Source organism: Pyxicephalus adspersus, chromosome 5 (genome assembly GCF_032062135.1).
Source record: "Pyxicephalus adspersus chromosome 5, UCB_Pads_2.0, whole genome shotgun sequence".
NCBI lineage: Eukaryota > Metazoa > Chordata > Amphibia > Anura > Pyxicephalidae > Pyxicephalus > Pyxicephalus adspersus.
This window is the reverse complement of record NC_092862.1, coordinates 83,252,689-83,275,691: the sequence shown is the minus strand read 5'-3', so window position 1 is coordinate 83,275,691 and position 23,003 is coordinate 83,252,689. Positions and strand designations below refer to the sequence as shown.

General features: G+C 38.8%; 1 protein-coding gene across 2 annotated transcripts in view; it reads left to right on the top strand.

The window, feature by feature from the left end:
• Positions 1-23,003, top strand: part of SLC9A3 (solute carrier family 9 member A3) — a 130,508-nt gene that overhangs the window by 82,178 nt on the left and 25,327 nt on the right. For both annotated transcript variants that reach the window (XM_072411969.1, XM_072411968.1), the window contains exons 11-12: positions 6,735-6,850; positions 20,481-20,610. In XM_072411969.1, the coding sequence (XP_072268070.1) occupies positions 6,735-6,850; positions 20,481-20,610 (246 nt within the window). The remainder of the gene's footprint in view (positions 1-6,734; positions 6,851-20,480; positions 20,611-23,003) is intronic.

The following is a 23,003-nucleotide window of genomic DNA, read 5'->3' as shown; positions in this document are numbered from 1 at the left end:
GTGAAGATGGCCCATTTTTTGCCAGTGACTGCCGCTGAGGCCTTCATGAGGGAGGTGGTACATCTTCAGGGGGTACCTGACTATAGTGTTTCAAATAAAGCAGTCTAGTTTACATCCAGATAATAGCAGAAACTTTACAAAAAGCTGCATATTCAGTGCTCTCTGTCTTTTGGTTACCATCCCCAGATCAATGGGCAGACCAAAAAAATCAAACACTGGAGCAATACTTAAAATGCTTCTTGTCTGCCTCTCAAGATGATCTTCTCCCTATGGCAGAATTTGCATACAACAACTCTTTACACTCCTCTACAGCACAATCTTCATTTTTCAGCAACTATGGGTTTCATTCAGCTGTTTTGCCGAATTGCCCAGCCCGGTTTTGGTACCCGAGGTTGAAGACAGAGTCAAATTCATATCTCGCAACCTGAAGCTTCTCCAGCCTGTTCTTTCACAAGTTCAGTCCCTGACCAAACAGAAAACAGACAGGGATAGAAGGAATTGTCCAGAACTCAAAGAAGGGCATATAGCGTGGCTCTCTACAACAACCCAATTTTACACTGCCCCTCTAAAAAATTGGGACCCAGATTCATAGGACCTTTCCTTGAAAATTGTACTCCAGTGGCAGTTAAACTTGCAATCCCTGAATCACTAAAGGTCCATCTGGTCATTCAGGTCTCCTGCCTAAAGTGCATGCCACAGGATCCTTTTGTGAACAGATCATTTTCCTCTTTCCTCCATTTTTCCCCTATCCTAGTAGACAGGAACAAGAATTTGAGGTTGAAGCTGTTCTGGACTCTTGAACTCATGGGTTCCATCCAGGGATAATCACGCCAAGAGGTTGATTTCTGTGTTCCTTAGAATTCAATCCTAAAACTGCCCTCAAGGGACGGATCTTCTGTCCAGTAACTTGCTTCCTCAGAATCCCTAGCCTCTCTGTTGCAGGATCCTCTCTCCCTGTCCAGATGTGTGCCTTTCTTAGCATCCCTTGGACTTACTCTAAGGCTGTGGCAATGATTTTATTAGGGGTTCAGATTTGTGTATAATCATAATGAGCATCAATCTGAGAATGTAAACAGGTGGGCAACCTGAGATTAGGTGACAGATTTCCAGGTGCTATGTAATTAGCACATTTAAAACCTTTGTTTACGTTCAGCAAAATCTGTTACAGAAAGAATTGCAGACAACAAATTTGCATTGTTGGGCATGATTGGTAATGCATGTGATAAATAAATGCATATCATGTTTATTCAACTACAAACCATGATTTATTTCTAAAAAAAAAAAAAAAAGAATCTTTGAGATTTCCTGGGCGAGGCAGCCTCGACTGTACATTGCTCCTCAGAGAAACCTGCTAAATGGCATCTGCCAACCTTATTTTCCATTTAACCAAGGAACGGGAGAGCACCTGACTTCCCTAAGGACCAGACCGCTGCAGGGGTGGCCTCAGATCGGCCAAACTGCACACCATGAGGCCGGTGTCATATTGCCTGGCTTGTTACTGTGCAGAATCTGATTGCATTAAGCCACAAACACCACCAGGGACAGACAACAGGGCTAGGATCACCTTTTTGCCAAAGGACTCGGCTGGGACATCATCAGGTGAGCCTTCTGATGTGCTGGAGGGGTAAGTGTTTGCCCCCTCCTCAAAAAAAAAACAGTTGAGAAGCATAAATACTTTAAGAGAAGCTGAGAAAAGGAGGGAACACAGCCACTTACTTGTGACTCCAACCACAGCTGTTTAGGTATACCCCAGCTCTCTACAAAATTGCAGCTAAATATATTTCCAAGCAGCAGAGCCATACGAACCACAGTTTTCTGTATCTAATAGAGGGTTGTCTATCACCCACCCGCAGCCTCTTTCTGCAACCAGCCGCAAGCAACACCCCAAGACCAAACTCAGGAGTTCTCAGAAACCTGGTGGGACCCCATTTTCCCATTTTACTTTTCACCACCATCTCCAGAGCTACCATCAATGCAGACTTCCCAAGATGTACCTTCCATTGAAATGGAACTGTCGCAACCACTACCGGCACCAGGCTCCACAGCAGCAGAAGATTATAAAATTCTTTTACTGTACTTTGATAAAAAATTTGATACCTTGTAGAACACAATTGAAACAGCCCTGGCAAATATCTCCTCTAACACAACCCGAATAGTGGAATTGGAGCAGAGGGTGAGCGATTTAGAGGACCAAAAGCTGGAAGCACAGGAAAAACTCAACACTCAAGAAGCACTTATTTTCAGAGGACAAACTAGAAGACCTGGAAAATAAAAATAGATGCTCAAACCTCTGTATTACTGGAATCCCAGAAAACTGGAAAGGGTAAAATTTGTTTAAATTTATTACGGTGGATATGCCACTTGTGCTTAATCCTTCACCTCTTACCATGCAAGCCCTGGAGCGCGCACACTGCATGGGCCCAGAGCGTCCCATACAGAATCAGAAGCCCAGACCAGCTTTTTCTTAAAGCAATCTATAATAGTTGCTGAAACTACTTCCTGAGGGAGAAGATTCCACATTTTTACAGACCTTACAGTGAAGAATCCCTTCCTTATCTGGAGCTTAAATTTCTTTTCCTCCAGACGCAAAGAGTGCCCTCTTGTTCTTTGTAATTATCTCAGAGTGAATAATGGGGAAGAGAGTTCTCTGTATGGACTGTTTATATATTTATACAAGGTGATCATATCCCCCCCCTTAAACCTCTCTTCTCAATGGAGAATAGATTCAGTTCAGCTAATCTGTCCTCATAGCTGAGCTCCTCCATTCCTTTTATTAATTTAGTTGCCCTTCTCTGCACTCTCTCCAATTCCACAATGTCCTTTTTGTGAACTGGTGCCCAAAACTGCACTGCATATTCCAGATGTGGTCTCACCAATGCTTTGTACAGGGGCAGGATTATGTCTCCATCTCTGCAGTATATTCCTCTTTTAATACAATAAAGTACTTTACTAGCTTTAGATATTGCAGCTTGGCATTGCATGCTGGTATTAAGTCAATGATCTACTAGAACCCCCAGATCCTTTTCCATTTCTGACTCCCCCAAATGTATTCCCCCTGAACAGTATAAAGCATGCATGTTATTAGCTCCCAAGTGCACAATTTTACATTTATCTAAATTAAAAGTAATTTGCCACTTGGCTGCCCAATCAAACAGTACATCCAGATCTGCTTTTAGAATATAGACATCCTATATGGACCTAATTCCATTACATAGTTTGGTGTCATCTGCAAACAAAGAATCGGTTATTCCCAAACTCTATATCATTTATAAAGATGTTACACAGTAAAGGTCCCAACACTGAACCCTGGAGGTACACCACTAATATCCTTAGACCATTCAGAGTATGAATCATTAATTACAACTCTCTGGATGCGATCTTTAAGCCAGTTCTCTATCCATTTACAGATTGACTTTTCTAAACCTATTGATCCTAACTTGCATATTAACCATCTGGGGGGTACAGTGTCAAATGCTTTAGCAAGGTCCAAGTACACTATATCAACTGCTATTCCACTGTCTACCTGTTTACTTACTTCCTCATAAAAAGAGAGTAAATTTGTTTGACAACTTCTGTCTTTCTTGAAGCCATGCTGACTATCACTTGTAATAGTTTTTTCCAGCAGAAACTCCTCTATGTGGTTCTTTATCAAACTCTCTAAGACCTTTCTAACTATGGACGTTAAACTAACGGGTCTGTAGTTACCTGGTATTTACTTTGCTCCCTTTTTGAAGATAGGAACCACATTAGCCTTACGCCAATCCATCGGTACCTTGCCAGTGACTAAAGAGTCTCTAAAAATTAGAAGTATTGGCTTTGAAATAACAGAGCTCAGCTCTTTGAGGACACGTGGATGTAATCTATCAGGTCCTGGTGCTTTGTCAACCTTAATTTTTCCCATCTGTTTCTCTGTCATATCAATTCCTAATGTTAGCCCTGCGGGTCGCGCTGGTGCCGCTGTTCCTAATTGCAAGCACAGGCGTCGGGTCCTATCTTTCAGGTAGTGTAACCCCACTACCTGTGTTCCATGCCAGAGTTTCCTTCCTGCTGGAGACTTGCACTTGTGTTTGAGCTGGTGTGGGTGTGTCTCTCTTCATCTATGAGGCAACACATACACGTCCTCTGTTTCTACAGCCTATGGCTGGATCTCTGCAGGTATTTAAAGGCACTTCCTACTACAGGAAGTTGCCTGAGCAATCTCAAGGTTTTAGCTTGTCTAAACTCCTAGTGCAAAGGTGCTTCCTCTGTCTGCTTTGCTGTGTACCGGACCATGTTTACTGAACCCTTGGACTTTGCCTGTTTGCCATCTGACCCTGACCTCGGATTATGTTTCTGGACTTTTGCCTGATTGCTGCCTGACCCTGACCTCGGATCTTGTTTATGGACTTTGTCTGATTGCCATTCACCTCTTGGCCACACAAGCCCCCTCGGTGCTTACACCGAGTACCCTGACCCCTCTGGTCAGCTGCCACTGACCCGGGGATTGCTCTGGAGTGGCACCTGGCAGCTACCCTGTGGCCCAAGCCTATCCTCACCATCAGAGGCTCTAGTGAGGACCAGGTAGTGGCTTAGTTACGCCCCTCCGGAGCATACCCAGTTAGTGGCACAGTGGGTCCACACCGGCGTGCATTACACTGAGCCATTGTGACTCTTTAAAGGCAGTGACATTGCTATTATGAATTCGGACTTGAGCTCTGCCATTTTCCTTTGTGTACACAGAGCTAAAACAAGTGTTTAGTAAATCTGCCTTGTCTTTATCCCCATTTACCAACCCAGCGATATCCTTTAGGGGCCTAAATGCTCAGATCTGATCTTTTTGCTATTATTATATTTGACAATTTGCCTTACTTATATTTGGGGGGTTTGCCTTACTTTCCTTTGCAATCTGTCTTTCATTTTGAAGTTTTGCACATTTTATCTAATTTTTACATCTTTTGGTATATTCTTTATAGGTTTCAAATGATGAAAACTGGACTGCATATTCCTGCATATCCCCTGCTGTATGGGGTTGAGTATGTCCCCCAAATGTTTAAAGTGTGGTGCAGAGGAAGCAGACCTATATCATATATTCTGGAATTGCCCATTTTAATGAATTGCCATTTCTCTTGATTCCTGTTTTCAAAGTTAGCAGTGATAGCTGGCTTTTGTTCCTTTGGTTTCTACTGGTGGTTCACCCTGGTTCTTCTGTGATAGTCTATCTTCTCCAGTCTTGTAGAGCTTTAATAAATCAGAAACAGTGTGTTTACCTGCTGGCAAGTAAGCATTGTAATATTAGCTAAATCATATTTAGAATTATATTTGACCCTTCACTTTTTGTGAGTGTCTGGTTGCAATCTGTGCCATTTGGGCAGTGAAGAGTGCCTCCCCCTTTTAACAGGTAGTTCAGGATATTATACTTTAACGTATTGAAGAACAACATTGGTCTTCTGCACTTGGATAGGATTACAGCTGACGTCCACAGAGGGTGGAAGACACTGATCAAGAAGTAAAGCAGTAGCAGGTTTGGGCAGCATGCAACAAACATTTTGGTATAATTAGCCAAGTTTAACCCCCCCCCCCCCCCCTAGCGGTAATCCCAAGGGTGACTCGGGGTGGCTTTTACTTGCAAAAATCGGTAATTCCGAGTCACACTAGGGGTAACTTTAAGAGCCCCCCTTACCTTTGCCCCACGCTCCAGCGGCGATTTGATGGTCCTGGTGTGATGCCCGGGTGCCGGTCCGTCAGGCGGTGTGGCCGGGCGGGAAATTTTAAAGCAGATTACTGTCCCGGCCACGCTGCTGCCTGCATCTCCAGAGAGATACAAAGCACAATGCAGGACTTCTGCATTGTGCTTCACATCTCACTGCAGATGCCAGCAGCAATAGCAAATTCCGGGGGTGGTCACCCCCCGGAATTTGCTATTGCTGCTGGCATCTGCAGTGAGATGTGAAGCACAATGCAGAAATCCTGCATTGTGCTTTGCATCTCTCTGGAGATGCGAGCAGCAGCAGCCTCAGCGTCTGTGTGCCTGTGTGAGGCAGGCAGGACATCCCCACTCGCATCACCCGGGAGGATGAGTCATCTTCCGGGTGATGTGAGTGGTGATGTATGGGGGGTGTGTCTGGGAGGGAAATTTAAAAGCAGATTACAATGTAATCTGCTTTTAAATGGTTTTCAGTACAAAAACACCACACAACATGAAATAAAAATAAAAGTACATTTTTAATTTTATATTTTATTTTTAGATTACATTGTGGTCTATTATTTCATTATATTTTTAAATAATTATTTGTAATTATGTATTATATTATAATTTATGATTATATTATATTAAATATAATTATCATACCCAGGAGTTAATCCTAAGAATTACAAGCCCACAATATAAACAAAAATTTCTATGCCAAAAAAATAGGATCACTTTTTGCATCAAAAAACTGACAGAATTAGAACGCTAGGGGGGTTAAAAAGGAAAGGTTTAATTAACATTGCAGAAGTTAGTAATTGTGGATATTCAATTTGTTAACAGGGTCCACCAATTGAAGTTCCTCTCTAAATGTCTGGCTTAAGCGTTCTCTTTTTTGTTTTAAATGTTCAGTTACACAAAACAATATAGGTTTAAAATTACCATTTTACTGCTTTCTACTGCTAAAAAATATTCAGAATAAATGCATAAAATTAAATAACAATGTAACTTAATACTTTGATTAATAATTTTGAATTACTCAAATGTAAATTCCTTTTTTTCTCCTAAGGGGGAGCGCAGAGGTTCTTTAGCATTTATTCGCTCACCAAGCATGGAAAACATGGCTAATGTTGATTTTAGCAGTCCTCGTCCTTCAGTTTCAGAGCCATCTGTGTCCTATTTTTTGTAAGTTGTTTTATATCTATTACATTCTTAATTAGATGATTTGAATTTCGCATAGCATACATGTCAATTCTATATGAAATTGTGTGCATTTATGTATGTGTGTGTTTTACCAAGTTTAACTAAACTGTATATGACCAGAGTATATAACTTGTTACAAAATGTTATGTTACTATGTTACCGTAGGAGCATGTAATGTGTTAATTCAGAATTTAGACTGTGTTTGAAAGGCTTTGATTGGGAAATGCAGCATGAGATCAGTTTCAGATCCTTCTGAGAACATTTCAAATAAATGGAGGTGAAGTTGACATGTATTTTATCTACATTAGCTGGTTTTGCACGTGATTACACTAATTTGAAGAGTGAAACAGTTTTAGCAAAAAAAAATACTTTTGACTATGCCTCTTTCTAATTTTTATTACAACTCTTTATTGTATAGACACTGTGCAAGGTTTTGCTTCTGTGTGACTAGTTTTAGTAACTAATTTAGTTAAAAAAAATCTCAGCTTACTATGCTGATTACAAGGGACCAATTCCTCTTCTATTCTTGTCTTAAAAATAACAAAGTTTTCCTCAATTTCAACCCCAGGAAATTGTTCACTAGGGCAAACAAAGAGGATGAATCTTGTCAGTAGAGACACAACAGTAACAAAACCTGATAGATAATAAATGAATGCCCATCAAATGCACATGCTCACAAATCCTCCACTTTTACTCCCAAGGTTGGAAAAACAAAATTCTCATCTGTAAATATTGCTACACAAGAGAAGAGAAATCCTTTCCTAAACTCGTGTGTGCAGTCATCTCAATTCTCTTGACCAAAAATATAGCACTCCCTAGCCTTTGCTAACAAACAAATATTGTATTTGTCTTTCATTTTATTGTGCAACCAGCTTTAACATTATATAGTTGCCAAAAAAATTCAGATGTGACTTCCTTTCCATGTGGCAAACATGTTCTGCACATAAGTTGCGTAGATAACACCCCCAGAAGGTTTTGTGGGATTGACTCTACTTTTCCTAGACGTCTCCACTGAGCAAGTCAAATTAAAGACACCACTTGCAAAATTAATTTGATTGTTGCTCAGAGAGTTCCTAAAATTAAATATCACTAATGTAATGGACATTAAACACCTTTCTATGTTATGTAATCAGCAATTACTCTTTTATTTACCTTTATTTAGTCAGTTTAAAGTGGAACTAAACTGCTGAACTCAAAGGAATATGTATTGTATTGTAACCTTTGTAAAGGTTATAATTTCTGCATTTGTGAATGATATGCTTCTGTTTATTTCCATCCTCTTGACTTTTCTGCTGATTATAATAACCTCACTTTCTCGCTTTGGCTCTCTTTCATGGTACGCTGTCTATTCTGCTTCAACTGCTGTTGCTATGTAATTAGTGATTCCTAGACTGTCCCAAGCTGCTCATTTCCATAAGTCAAAACGGGATACACATGCAGTATATGCATCAGGTGCCCGACTTTCTGACTTCCTGGACACTAACAAAAGGAGGGTGGATAAATATGCAAATAATAAAAACTATAGGAGGAGAGAGGAACAAACTAGATAAGCTAAATGAAAACCATAACAACACAATTGTGTGGGACACAACACTATCAAGGTTGAAAAATCTTTTTCCTTATACAGCTGACATTCAAAAATCCGGCCTTCAATAATCCGGATCCTTCAGTTTTCCAGCATGGATTTCGGAGATTTTCAAATTTACACTGTTTTCTTGAGGCGTTGTTTATGTTTTGACGGTGCAGTACTCCAGAATCAGCAGTTAGGTCCTGCTTTTCCTCCATAAAACGAAGCTGTTCCTGCTGCTGAAGATGCTGTTACTCATGAAGATGATCATCCTGACAACCTATCTGCTATTTAGCTTTTTTTTATGGTACAGTAATGATTAAAATTCTGAGACCATATTTTGTTTAGTTGAACTAAAATTCTGTAAAACTGTTTTATTTAGTTGGTGAACATTAAAATTTAATTTGCTTTTCCTTTAGTGTAATTTCATTTTAATATATACAGCATATAACCTTGAAGAATCTGGAATTTTTGAAAATCCAGCACACCTCAGGTCCAGGGGTTGCCGGATTTTTGAACCTGTACTGTACCTCAAACATAAACTACCAAGGCACACCTCCTTTCTGTTCCAATGGGCCAGACATAAATTCTCTCACTTGCCCCCGTATATTCCTTAATACCTGCATGCACTGCACCAGATTTTCTCTTAGTGGGCCTCCTTAAACTCTTTTGTAGGGTGGTACATTAAAATGGTATCTTTCCCTACTCCACTGATTACAGTTGTTGCCACTTAACTTACCCACAGTGGACAAGATTTCCTCAGAAAAAAGGGGATTTCAATGATGATTGATTACATTCTTCAGTAGCCGCATTTTAATTTGCCAGATATTGAGTTATATAATGTGGCTTCCCTCCTGAAAATCATAAAAAGAACTGGATTCATAATACCTCTACACACGCTAACACAAAAATAGATTTCTATTTGCATGCACCTTTCTACCCTTTGTGTAATTGTTTCCTTAATACCCAAACCTCACTTTTCCTTCCTCTCTAGAGTAACCCAGACTTCTAATCCAGCAGCTATTCTTTGACAGTTCAAAATTGTTATGAAGGAAGGTGTCTCCTTGATTCAAGCTCTCAACGTTAGTAGCAAATAATGCTTTCCATACAGGAGCTCACCTCAAAAATCCCTACCCCATCCTCCTCACCTGAACCCCTTCTGCATGCTAAAATATATGCTTTTGCCATCCTACAGTACCTTGGTCCTCTGGATTGGTCACATTTTTTAGATACCATGCAACTTGCACAAAAGCAAAATGGTTGTGGCACTTCCCTAATCTCTCATTGCCCCAGTTACTTAAAATTTAAATATTTTCTTAGAAATCTATACCAGCAGGCCTCTGTCCCAAATTGTTCATTTATCAGACACTTTAGGTGGCAAGTAGCTCTCTGCACCCATACTCCCTTTCCTACCTTTCTTCCCACTTACCCATTCTGAAGTGGGCACAACTAGGAGTGACTGAGGGGGATGGCACCCACTACTCCAGAGGTACAAAATACTTGGCCTTGTTTATCCCTGTAATTGGGAGGAAGACAATTTTTGATTTGATCTACCTCCACGCACCTGGTTTAACAAAATTGCAATTCTGAATTGAATGGATTGAGACAGCCCAGCAAAAACATTTAGAAACACATATTTTTTTTGACACTTGGTAAAGCTTCATTGCTACTCTGAATCCTGCCACCAAACAGAATATTCACCAATGTTTTTAACAAACTTTCTGTTACCTACCTAGAATATTGGAAAGGAGAGTCTCCCATTCTTGACTTCCCTGTTTAAGGCTTTTGAATTCCCCCATCTGGTTGTTTCTATTTACTAGCCGATGAGCCCTGTGATGTCATTAGTCAAGACCATCATGGTGTTATTTTTGTTTTTTTTTCCTATTAACCACCTAAGCGTTACACTGAGGTCTAGATTTCTGTACCAAAAGTGATCCACTGTTTTTCATGAAATTTTTTTTTAAATTGTAGACCTGTAACTTACAGAAATATGTCCGAACAGGGGTTCTAGTAGATAATATGAATATAAAAAAACGCTGGAGAGATCGGCGGACGATGATCGATGGAGGACGACGCTGGATGAGCACAGGGGGACCAGGTAAGTAAGGATGTACAAAATCTCGGGCTTAACCATCCTTGCAGTTTTTTTTTGCCCGAGCGAAGGTCGGGTTTAACTGCAAGGAGGTTAATAGTGTAACTTTTTTCTGCAATGCAATTGATGGGCAAAGCAAATATTGTTCCAGCCAACCTCATATGGATTTCTTCATTGACTTGGCAGCGATGTAAGAGCAGAACCTAATACCATGGTGGGTGAGTATTTATTAGTTCCTTGTTTATCCTCAAACAAGGAACTGTTAAGTACTTACTCACTGTGTTCGTAGATTCTGCCCTTACAAGGCTGCTGACGACCATAGTCTTATACTATACTCCCAACCTTCCATCATGTCCCTGCCCCCTTTTTAAAAATACACCAGACCATATTATGCTTGCAGATAGGGCAAGGTACAGCCCTATAGATTTAAACCAACATATTACCCTGGGGAATGCAGTTTTTGTTGAGTTAGATCTTACACTTGCTTTTTACTAATTTTTGGGTGGCGAATCCAGAAATGACCCTAGTTTTTCCTATACAGTTTTTACGATACAGAGTACCCTCCAATGAAAAAAATAATGAAATAAGTATTTGAGTGCACTGTTTATTTAAATTTCTTTTGTTCATACAAAGGATTTATTGTTACTCTGACATTTTTAATTTGTTTTTCTAAAACATTTGAAAATTAATCGGGTAAGCGGTTAAGGTAAAAATGTACGCTTATAGCTTTTCCTGGAGTGTTCAGTGTTAGGACAATCCTGCCGGATGCTCCAACAATAGTCAGCGATCATATGTACATCTACCTACCCCTATCTACTCCGATACCATCCTTCCATGACCTTCAAATCTTGGTGGAATTGTTTACTTTGCTCATCACTGACTGCACCAAGGTTTTCTGGGAAGTTAGAAAGATGGCTATGCAGAAAATGCACCTTGGTGCTCATATTTCAACCAAACATTTTGTAGCTCTCCAAGAGTTTCTGGACAATTTCTGTGTAATTATTTGCTTGTGTGTTTCCAAGAAAGTCCTCGACACTGGTTTTGAGTGATAACCAAGCGTTTTTTTTCGACTTCAGACTTTGTCCTAATCAAATGTTCATCTTTGATGAGCTGCCAAATCTGTGAACCATCAGACACACCGGCCTTTATTTTTTAAATGACAGGCTAGGAAATGCCAAAATGAGGTACTTGAAACAGTCTCCTTTAGTTGGCAAAGCTTTAACAAATGTATTCATTAGACCCAGTTTCATGTGCAGAGGCGGAAATATATAATATTCTTTCTATCAACAAGTGGCTCATGTAGAATGTTTGGATCACCTGGTTTTAGGGCAGATCTTAGAGGCCAATTCCTTTCCACCCAAGGCCTCTCATGAGCTCTGCTGTCCCACATGCACAGATAACAGGGATACTTGGTGTATCCGCATTGCTCACCAAGAAGGAAGCATACCATTTTAAGGTCAACACAGATTACCTATTTGTGTTGGTGATATTGCAACAACTCAAGGACTCTCTTTATGTCTGCATATTCTTCACAAAGAGAAACTGAATGTCTGAATAGTCGCAATTCAGTCGAGTTATAGATTGGAATTCCCCATTCCTCCAATAAACCAGGTATGCTATGGCAATACACAAATCCACTGTCAGTTCTAAAGTACTGCTGAAATGCAATTTCTCTGTTTCGAAAGTACGATACTTTTGTTCCTTTATCAAGTAAGTTTTTCTCACGCAGTCTTGATGATAGGAGTTCTGAAGCCTTCTTTGATAGTCCTAAATCACTCAACTCATGCTGATCAAATCCCTTACGAACAGAGTTCTCTTTAATTTCAAACTCTTCATCATTGTTGTCACCTAGTTCATCACCATATTCATGTTCAAGAGAGGGTAGTGTAACGAAACCCGGCAATGGGATTTCATCTGAATGAGCCACTGGGCATATAGCCGATGGTAGACTAGAAAACTCTATGTTGAATTTATTTTTCCTGATATATCCCGAAGTTTTTACTATACAAAAGTAAGTCACTGAAATGATCTCCTGGCGCTTGCCAAACCATTGGTATAATAAATGGCATCTTATCACTGTTGTGTGCACTTTATGAGGGGCCCAAGACTTATCTAATAGCAATGCAATTAGTACACAAATTATACTTTCATTATTATTATTCATAAACATCTCAAAAACCTGTCTTCTCCATAAGTTTCAGATAGGCCCTCAACCAGTCCATGTCCTATCTGGCTTAAAGCCTGATGTCAGCTCTCAAGATACAAAAATCTTCAAGAAAGCTGTGCCAACTTGTAAAAGAAAAGAAAATATGGGGGAGAGGGAGAAATCCTTACTTCATAAATCCAACATTAGGATGACACAGGGTGGATATATGTAAGTTATCTGTATGTATTTTAATAAAAATACAATAGTCTCCTCTGGCTCCAGTACTTTTTGAGTCACTAACCCCCAGAGAATGCACAAATAAAAAAAAAATCTATAATAAGTCAGAAACCCTCATGTACATCTCATTTGTTCTGGTTCATCAACATATTGTATTGGCATGGGTTACTTTTATTACCGGGGTTGGATTTCCTTTTTTTCACTTAGAGTCACTCACTCCCAGCTCTCACCCATGCTAACCTAATTAGAGTGGATTATTCAACACATTCACATGGCAGCAACCCGTTCTAAGTAGATTATTTTAGGTTTGACCTGAATACTGTGTCTTCCTGGTACATTATTTCTGATGCACGCTGACTTCAAGACAAGTTTGAATGCCGGAGGATAAAATAAAAAAAAGGATAAAAGCTGCACAGGTCTGTGTACTGGAGGCAGTTGGAGCCATACACAATTGGGATAGTGGGTAGCCACAGCTTGCATTGCAGTGTAGTGCACATTTACATGTGCAGTATAAGCGGTGTTCGGAAGGATGGGGATGAGGTGTTGGCAGTTTGATGAGGGTCAACCAGGTCTAAATGTGAATTTGTTCTGACATTTCTCCACCATGTGTCTGTTTTTTTGATTTGGATACTATTTACATGACTCCCTAGTGGATAATTTGTATTTTAAAATGTGCCCTTCCCTTTCCTGAATGAAATAGTCTAGAATCAGAGATGCAAGCTGGTATCCCCATAGTAGGGAGTGGTGACCATACAGTTCTCCTGGTATGCTGATTCCATGCCCTTCAAAAGTGCTTTGGAGAGGGTTCCCTTAAAAAAACAGGAATCACCCTTAAAGCATCTAAGTTTGATGCTGACCTCCCTAGTGAACTGGATTTAGAGTGCACCTAAGGGTGGGTCTACACGGTTAAAAAAAAGGATGTAACCGTTTCTACCTCGTTCATATGCATTTTTTGCACTTTTACAAGCATTTAAAAAAAAACTCTTATGCTAAAACAACTCTTATAATTGCCTATGACGCATTTTACAACAATTTGCCACGATTTAACAAAAGCATTTATGATTTTTAATTTTAACCCCAGGAAATGAGTACAGGGGTACATAAAACCCCTTACTCATTCCCTGAAAAGGTTAAAAAAAATACATGAAAAAGCGAGACAAGATTTTATTGTTAAAGTATTTTTATTAGATATGTGTGTTTTAACTGTAACTTCCTGATTTCTCCTGCAGCCCTAGCAGAGCTGTGGCATGTGTTCTGCACCCACATGTCATCCTCCAGTGATGCTGGAGAAGATGATCTGTGATCCGATGATGATCGATGTTGCCTGGCGATGCCTGTATCTGTGTACCTGACGTGTGAATGTTGGGGCAGGAATGGGACGTGCGAACGTGTGGCTGGGGGGCAGGAGCGTGTGGCTGGGGGTGGGAAATTTAAAATAATAGGTATTTTTAAATGTACAACTTTGACATTTAAAAATACTTATATAATCAGTCCGCCAGGGAGGTTAAGCACAAAACACACACATCTAATAAAAGTACTTTAACAGTAAAGTCTGGTCTTATGTTTACATATATTTTTAACCCTTTCAGGGAGTAAGTAAGGTGTTTTATGTACCCCTGTGCTCATTCCCCAGGGTGGGGCGGTGAAGATCTGGGTGTCCTCTTATTAAAGGTCCTGCTAAAAATGTTTATAAAAGTATCCATTGTTTTCAATAGAAGCTTTCATAAAAAGCTTACAAATCCTTGTAAAAGCCATCATTGAATGAAATGGGAGCTTTCATTGATGTTTTTAAGTGTTTATAAATGCAGGAAAACACAGGAATCAATCAATGGGCACGTTTAACTGAGACACTTGTGTGTACTAAGAGAGCAGCACGTCAATCGTGTGCATAGTGTATAGAAATTGTGCAATGACATTAATGAGCTGCCTTAATTCAAAATACATTAAAATGCTCAATAATAAATGTAAAGCATCACAACAGAGCATATGGACCCTTTTAATATATGGGTGACATACACATTGCACTGTCAGTTCAATAAAACCATATAACTTGTGTCAGTACAATACTGATTGTGTCTGTGCAGATAGATTTTTGGTTGTGGCTGTATGGTACTTACTGTGTTTCTGTGGATTTTAGTATGGTGTATGCCTGTGTATCACAGACATTCTTGGTTGTGTGGGTAAGGTACTCATTTTGGTTTGATTATAAAACAGTGAATCTGACATTCACTGAAACATTGTCTGGTGGAAAATCTTCTTGGTCCATGTGTTTAAATGCCATAAATAGACCCCATTGTGTCAGTATATGTGCCATCTTCATCACTCAGTTGATTGGACACTCGTCCTTAAATATAGACACCTAACTAAGGCTTTGTTTTGAGGGATGCATATGGAAGTCATTTAGCCCATGTTTCAGAAGTAAAAGGAATACAGTAATATGAGTTGGCATATGAGCAAATGGAGTAGTTTGGATAAGTGCTTGAATCTAACATCTGATCTGCATGTTGATATCTGAGTGTTTAAAAAGCTATCCTCAGCTTTTATTAATTGATCTGTGGCACTAATGATTTAACTGAAATCAACAGAATTGCATAGGAAACTTTATGAAACAAAGCCACGATTAATAGTTCATTTGTCTCTCTGAAACCATTTTTCTGATTTTTTTAGAATTGAAGTTAACACAGTATCCCAGTACAAGAATAAGAAACTGCTACTAAGAATTAGAAATGTTAACTAGAGAAAAAAAGACCATGTTTATCCAAAAAAAAAAAATTGTGTAATTCAGTCATTTTTAATTGAAGGTAAAATTTGACACGTTGCTGCGTCAGTGCCATTCTGAGCACCAGATAACATTATTTGTAAACATACCTAAGACCATGCCTTCATTCCGATTTGTTATTATTAATAATATTAATAAACATGATTGATATATCGCCAACACATTATGCAGCGCTGTACATTACATAGGGGTTGCAAATGACAGACAGACAGACAGTGACACAGAAGGAGGGGAGGACCCTACCCTGAAGAGTGTACAATCTATGAGGTGGGAGAAGTCTCACACAATAGAAGGGGAGATGTGGCGTGATTGGAAGTAGTGAGGGTTTTAAAAGACAGAAGAAGACGGGTTGGCAAGTTTAAAAATATGGGTTTTGAGAGCTCGTTTAAATAAGCAGAAAGTAGGAGCATGTCGTATAGGAAGGCCATTCCAGAGAGTCAAGGCAGCTCCAGAAAAGTCTTGGATCCATTTGTGTGATGAGGACATGAGTGAGGAAGTCATTGGTAGGTTATTGGAGGAATGAAGAGACCGGCTAGGAGAGTATTTTTTACCAGGTAAGAAAGGTAAGTGAGACAAGAACTGTGGAGAGATTTAATGGCAAAGCACAGGAGCCTAAATTTTTTTCTCAGATGAAATGAAAGCCAATGAAGAGAACTACAAAGTCAGTCATCAGAAGAGGAGTGGTGGGAAGGATGCATGAGTCTGGCTGCAACAACCATTGTCATGAGCATACCATTTTGGTTAACTCTAGGATCTCAATGGAGGTCAAATCTTTAGTACTGCTTTCAGAACTTTGCACACCAATGCCCACCTTCTTCAAGTCAATATGGTAAGCTTGTATATTTGTATGAGGCTTTTCTTTAATTCATTCCATAGTGTCAAACTTTTAGGCTATGACAAACCCCCTAAAGGTTTTATGCAAATCCTATAACAGGTCTAGTTTGTGTATGACTGTCTACATCAAACATATTTTTTTCAAACATTATGAAGTACACATAAACCTTTAATGCCAAATTCAGGGGGTATTTGGCATCATAAACCTCAATTTTGCAAAAGGGATTAAAGGGCTTGGATAAGGCTGGGTACACACATCCAATGGTTCATGTGATTTACATGATAATGTGTGTGCCGATTCCAAATCTGAACTCAGATATTGCCTATCATGTACAGATTTTAAGCCATAGGCGTGCTATAGCTGTTGAACTGGGAACAATATAACAGTTGCAGCTACCACTATGCCCACTGCTACCTCAGCTGAATCACGTCGTCTGGTGGCATGCTTGTTCCAGCAGCGGCCAGGCATGTCTGGGCAAGTCAGTGAGCTGATGTCAGAAATAGGTATATAAGGCGAGATGGACCAAGGGCTTGTCTCTAGTGCAAAACTTATTGGATAATATAGATAGGTCATAGTGAGTCTGTTTTGAGCTAAAGATGAGTAGGTGCAGCTGTGTTAATAAATCAGACATTTTTTGCTGCATTTGTGGCAAATTTACTCCGTGTGATCAACACAAGAACCTAACCAGGAGGGTGAGAAGTTGCTTACAAGTATCACTTTGGATGTGAAATTGGAGATCAGGATAAAAGCTGGGCACCTCATATCTGCTGCCAGGTGTGTTACGTTGGCCTAACACAACGGTTGAATGGGAAAAAGAATAAAATGCCTTTTGCTGTGCCTATGGTTTGGCGTGAGCCAAAAGACCATCACTCAGACTGCTACTTCTGTATAAAGTAAAATTGCTGAGTTTTCGAAGAAAACCAAGTCAGAAATCTTCTATCCTGATTGTGAATCTGCTCTGAAGCCAGTACCACATGATGCAGAGAATCCAGTGCCAGTCCCTCCAACATCTGTTGTTTCTGACAGTGACATGACGGGTGAGGAACAGGAGGATGAGATCGACTTTAATGAATTTTATGAACCCCAATTTGAAGAGGGTAGGCCACATTTTATAAGCCAACCAGATTTAGATGATCTAGTAAAGGACCTGTCTTTGTCAAAAGAGAAGTCTGAACTGTTAGTCTCCAGATTAAAGAAGTGGAATTTGCTACAAAAAGGAACGACAATTTCACACTTTCATGATCGTCACACAAAGTTTGCAGGTTATTACAAGCTGGAAAAGAAACCTTTGCTTCTGTACTGACATGGGTGGCCTGATGATGGAGTTGAGTTGAGGATACATACCAGAGCAGTGGAGATTGTTCATAGACTCAAGCAAAGCAAGTTTGAGAGCTGTATTGCTGCATAAAGGTAACAAAAAACTTCTGTACCTCTTGCTCATGCCGAGGGAATGAAAGACATACGAATCCATGGAGGTCATTTTGAAATTGAATAACTATTCAGAACACAAGTGGAACATTTGTGGTGACCTGAAGGTGGTGGCACTCCTTCTTGGCCCGCAATTGGGATATACAAAATATATGTGCTTTCTGTGCCTGTGAAACAGTCATGATGACAGCAACCATTACAAAGTGAAAGAATGGCCACCCAGACCTGAACACACTGTTGGCCAGTACAATCACACTTGACACAGAAAGTTTACCGCCACTTCATATTAAACTTGGATTAATGAAAAACGTTGTAGTTGTAATGGATTGTGATGGTATGGGTATGAGTATAACATATTGCATAAGTTATAACAGATGCTAAACTGAAAGCAGGCATTTTTGTTGGTCCCCAAATCCACAATTTGATGTGTGATGCCACATTCGGAGACAAATCAACCCACTTGAACTTGCTGCTTGGGATTCATTTGTGCTAGTTACACAAAACTTTCTGGGCAACCAGCAAGCTGAAAACCATGCTGAACTAGCGAACAACATGCTAACAGCATACCATCAACTTGGCTGCCGAATGTCACTTAAAATGAATTTCTTACAAAAATTCATTTCTTACATTCCAATCTGGATGATGGACAATGAATGATCAAAATGTAAGTGGAAAGAGTGCAATGGGGTGCTGCTCCGTCGTTCTCCCCCTACCCTCTCTATAGAGCAGAACGGTGCTGTATGTACAGCACTCGTTCATGCATCGTACAGTCGTTAGTCATTGGAAAGGGTCGTGAAAGATTCTTTCCAACGACAATTATTGCATGTGTGTACATAGCCAAAGGCTGTAAATATATGTTGAGCTGCAGATTTGTGGCTACTCATCGGTCATCCAAGCCCGGAGTGTCTTGGAAGGAGTAAGTGGGCCAGGCACTCCATTCTGCTTCCAGTCCAGGGATTTAGAATTGCTGGAAGCACCTGGCTGATGCTAAAAATTAGCTTGTCTTTGTAAGTGAGAAAGTTGCAACCTGAGGTGAGGTGTGGCTCAGGCAGGAAGGCTGTGATATGGGAGAATGTCTCCCACAGTTTAGGTCTGGTAGACCAGAGGCAGGAGGAAAAATGTGGTGTTTTTTTGGTCATGCTGTGAATAACATTGATTCCTCTTGAGTGAAAACCCTGGATTTGCTTTGTGTTGGAGTTTTTTTTTTGTAAATAAAAGTGCCCTTAAATTGAACCTAAAGCCTGAAATACATTTCTGCAATAAGTGCAGTTGATGCAAATCTCACACAATTGCCTTTTATTGTGTACACTATATATAACAAAGTTACCTAACATTGTGTTGTAAAAAAAATATTTAGTTTTTTCAAGGCCAAGCTACTTTTTTGAGACTTTAGTAACGTATTGTTTATGGGTTGAGCAAGACCACTGTGGTGTCTTTATTTAACAATTTACTAAAATGATTGAGGGATCTAATTGCCTTCACAAAAGAATATGAAGTTCTAAATGGCAGTACTGCTTATGAGAAAGCCGTCAACATGGCAACAGATTCCATTTATGTTCCTGTCATTGTAGATGAGGACTCCAGGCCAGATACCAAAATATTGTCTTGTGATGCCAGTTGAAAAGGCTGATTTCATGTTATGTGAGGAGGATATTCAGCCACTGGGGAATACTGGATGCATACTTGAAAGCTTTAGATCCTAACGCTTGTCTTCTTAATCTTTTCTAGGCTCTAAGACTTTCTAGTGAGGCCGAGATCCTCTAGAAAATTCATATATATATATATATATATATATATATATATATATATAAATATATTGTATACTTCACAATGTATATTTTTATCGTTTATGCTTAGGGTCTTTTTAAAAGTTTGATGAGAAGGGGTGCTAGTCATCACAATAGCAACCTTCTGGCCCAGGAAGACCTGGTTCTCGCTGTAATGGAAGTTTAAAATTAAACCACCACTGTACAGTACAGTAGTGACCGATCTTTTGTTCATTGACACGTAACATAGGTTGAAAAAATGACACAAAATGCAAATTAAAATCTGCATATACAGTATCTCAAACCCCATCTTCCGCCACCTCATTCTCTCTTATTCTGTCCCAGATTTTGCTAATAGAACACTGAACATATACCGGTAGTTAAAACAAACCTACATTTAAATGAACAATTAAAAACAATCTACTAGAAAAAAAATCCAGATGTGTCTTACACAGCTGCAAAGGCAGTGTGCTTTTGACATCTGTGTAAGACACATCCAGGAGCAGATGCTCAATTCACCTCCTGGTCAGCATTTGACCACCTAATTCCAACTGCTTTTGTGTTACCATAGACTTGTACAGATAGTAGATCAGTTCTGATGTGATCAGAAGCTTGTCAACAAAAGTATTTAAAACGTTTTAGGAGAAAATATAAGTGTTTTATTGCAATAAAATAGGAAAACAAGATACTTTTTTTACACTCATTAGTAAAAAATATAAATATATAAATATAAAAATATAAATGATTCTTTCTATTTTTCAGAAGAGAAAATGCCAGTGCAGTGTGCTTAGATATGCAAGCGCTGGAGCAACGTAGAAAAAGCGTAAGAGACTTTGAAGATGTATTAAGTCATCACACACTACAACAATACTTGTACAAACCAAGAAGACTAGTAAGTATTTTTTTTTCTTCATTTCATTTAGGTGTATTTTTTGTTTTTGTTTTGCCAGTAAATACAGTGGATGTGTATTAATATATTATTATATATTAAATGTCAATGAAAGTAGCCAAAAAAATGAAATTTAGTAAAACAATAACAGTTTGCTGCAATATGAAACACCCCATACTTCATCCCTGCCATTTCTGTCCTAATGTTGTCATCTAATTCTGAAATGTAAGGTATATACAGTAATTCAGAGTATACTATTTACAATTATCAGTAAATTTCTTAAAGGTTTTGATAGAACCCATTAAAAACAACTAAAATATGCTCATTTCCTTGTATAATTACAAGCCATGTGTTGCCAACTTTTTTTCTACTAAAAGTCAAGTCCTGCCACCATTTTATAGTGGGGATAGCACTATTTATCTACCTGACCACATGATTAACTCCTATCCCCCTTCACTAAAACATTCTAGGACTATCTCTGAAACCTTAGGATACTTTCTAAAACTAAAATCTATATATCCTCTAAACTCCTTGAATACTGCCTGGAATCACTACCACAGTCTTGACCTCCTTCAAAAAAGCCAATAGCAAAATCTGGGTCTGTAATATGGCAGTTGAACTTTGAATATAAATGTATTGATTTTTTCTTCAATTGTGCTTACAATATTGTCATTAATAAGTAAATTTATCTTCTTTGAAAAAAAAATCCTCTCTATTACAAATGTTTTATTAACCTTAAAGTGAATATTGTTGAAGAATATCTTTAGATAGGGTGACCATATGTCCCCTTAAACACCTCTTCTCAAATGAGAATAAATTCAATTCAGCTAATCTTTGTTCATAGCTGAACTCCTCCATGCCTCCTATTAGTTTAGTTGCACATTCTCCAGTCCCAAAATACAGTCCCTTTTTGAGAAATAGTGACGAAACTCGATTGCATATTCCAGATGAGATCTGACTAATGCATTGTACATGGGCAGCATTATGTCCCGATCTTTGCAATCTATACAACTCTGGTATTTTGCTTGTCAAAATATAGCCATTGTAAAACTAGCAGAGATTACATTGCATCATATTTTAACTCACAGGTATAACAATTTCCTTACAGGCCCTCCTGCTAACTCCCATACACAGCAATTTCAAATACAATGCTGTAATGAGGGGTCTTGCAAAAAACTTGATGAAGGAGAAAAAGCTAAAATGTACTATTGACACAGAGCATATCAAATTCTATAACTAAACTAATTGACTTAATTTTAGAATAATGAGGGCAAAAAACTGTTCAGATACAAGATTGTCAGTAACAAGGCCAAAAAAAAAGTACCAAACTTCCTGAAACAAAAGCTTTGCATAAAAAAAAGGACCATGCAAGAAACTTAAATACAAATCATAAAACCCTAAAAAAATACAACCTAAAGTAAAAGCCCACTCAGAATTGGCCATGCTTTAAAGATTCTTTTGCACATTTGCACGCATCCATAAATCTGGAAACTGCAGGAACATCAGGAACTCATAGTTGCAGCAGATGTAAATCTCTTCTCTAGAGGTATTCTTGTATTCAGCCCGTTGCATGAGTTCCTTTTATCTTTTTATGCAATAAATTATTGTGGCAAAATTTACCCAATCACAGGTTCAGTTAACTTTTTAGGTATTTGTACACTTGCACTTGTTTTAAAGTGTATGCATATATACCATTATGTGACAAGTTTAGTTCACTTGATAGGCCAGATTTGTTAAACTTTCCAAGACTGGAGACGATCGACAATTTTTGGAGAACCTGGGTGATTCAGCAAACCTGAAACAGCAAAATCAGACCCAATAGGAGATGCACAAAACTGTAGTATTGTTTAGCAGGGTTTTGGGTTTTGAATAGCTTAGAATTTAAACTCTAAATAGAACTTTAAATTTTACTGCTGGAGGCCAAGTTGGAAAAATTCCCCTGCTTACGTTCATGGAAAATAAGAAAGTTATCCCCAAGACTGTAAGTGGGGAATGATCAGCAATCCAGACAAACAAGTGTCAATCAAATATAGACAAAAACCTTCAAACAGCCAAACCATGGGATTGGAAAAAGCAGGGAGGTTAAAAAAAAATTATAACATTTTCATACCAACATCATTAAAAAGTTTTTTAAAAAAACAACTACTCTTTCAATGTACATAAAAATTAGAACAGGTTGCAAAAATTACAGCAATATAAATACATAATGTTTGAGACAAATCCATACTTGGACACAGCTTCTTCTATATGTATGTATGTTATGTATGTAAGTAAAATGATTGGATGTTAAAATGGACCAAAAACTTCAGAATGTAGCAGCCAGATATTTGAATTGAACCCAACTCGTTTTGCAGAATACACCCGCTTCTTCAGGGGGAAATATATTCCAGACTGAT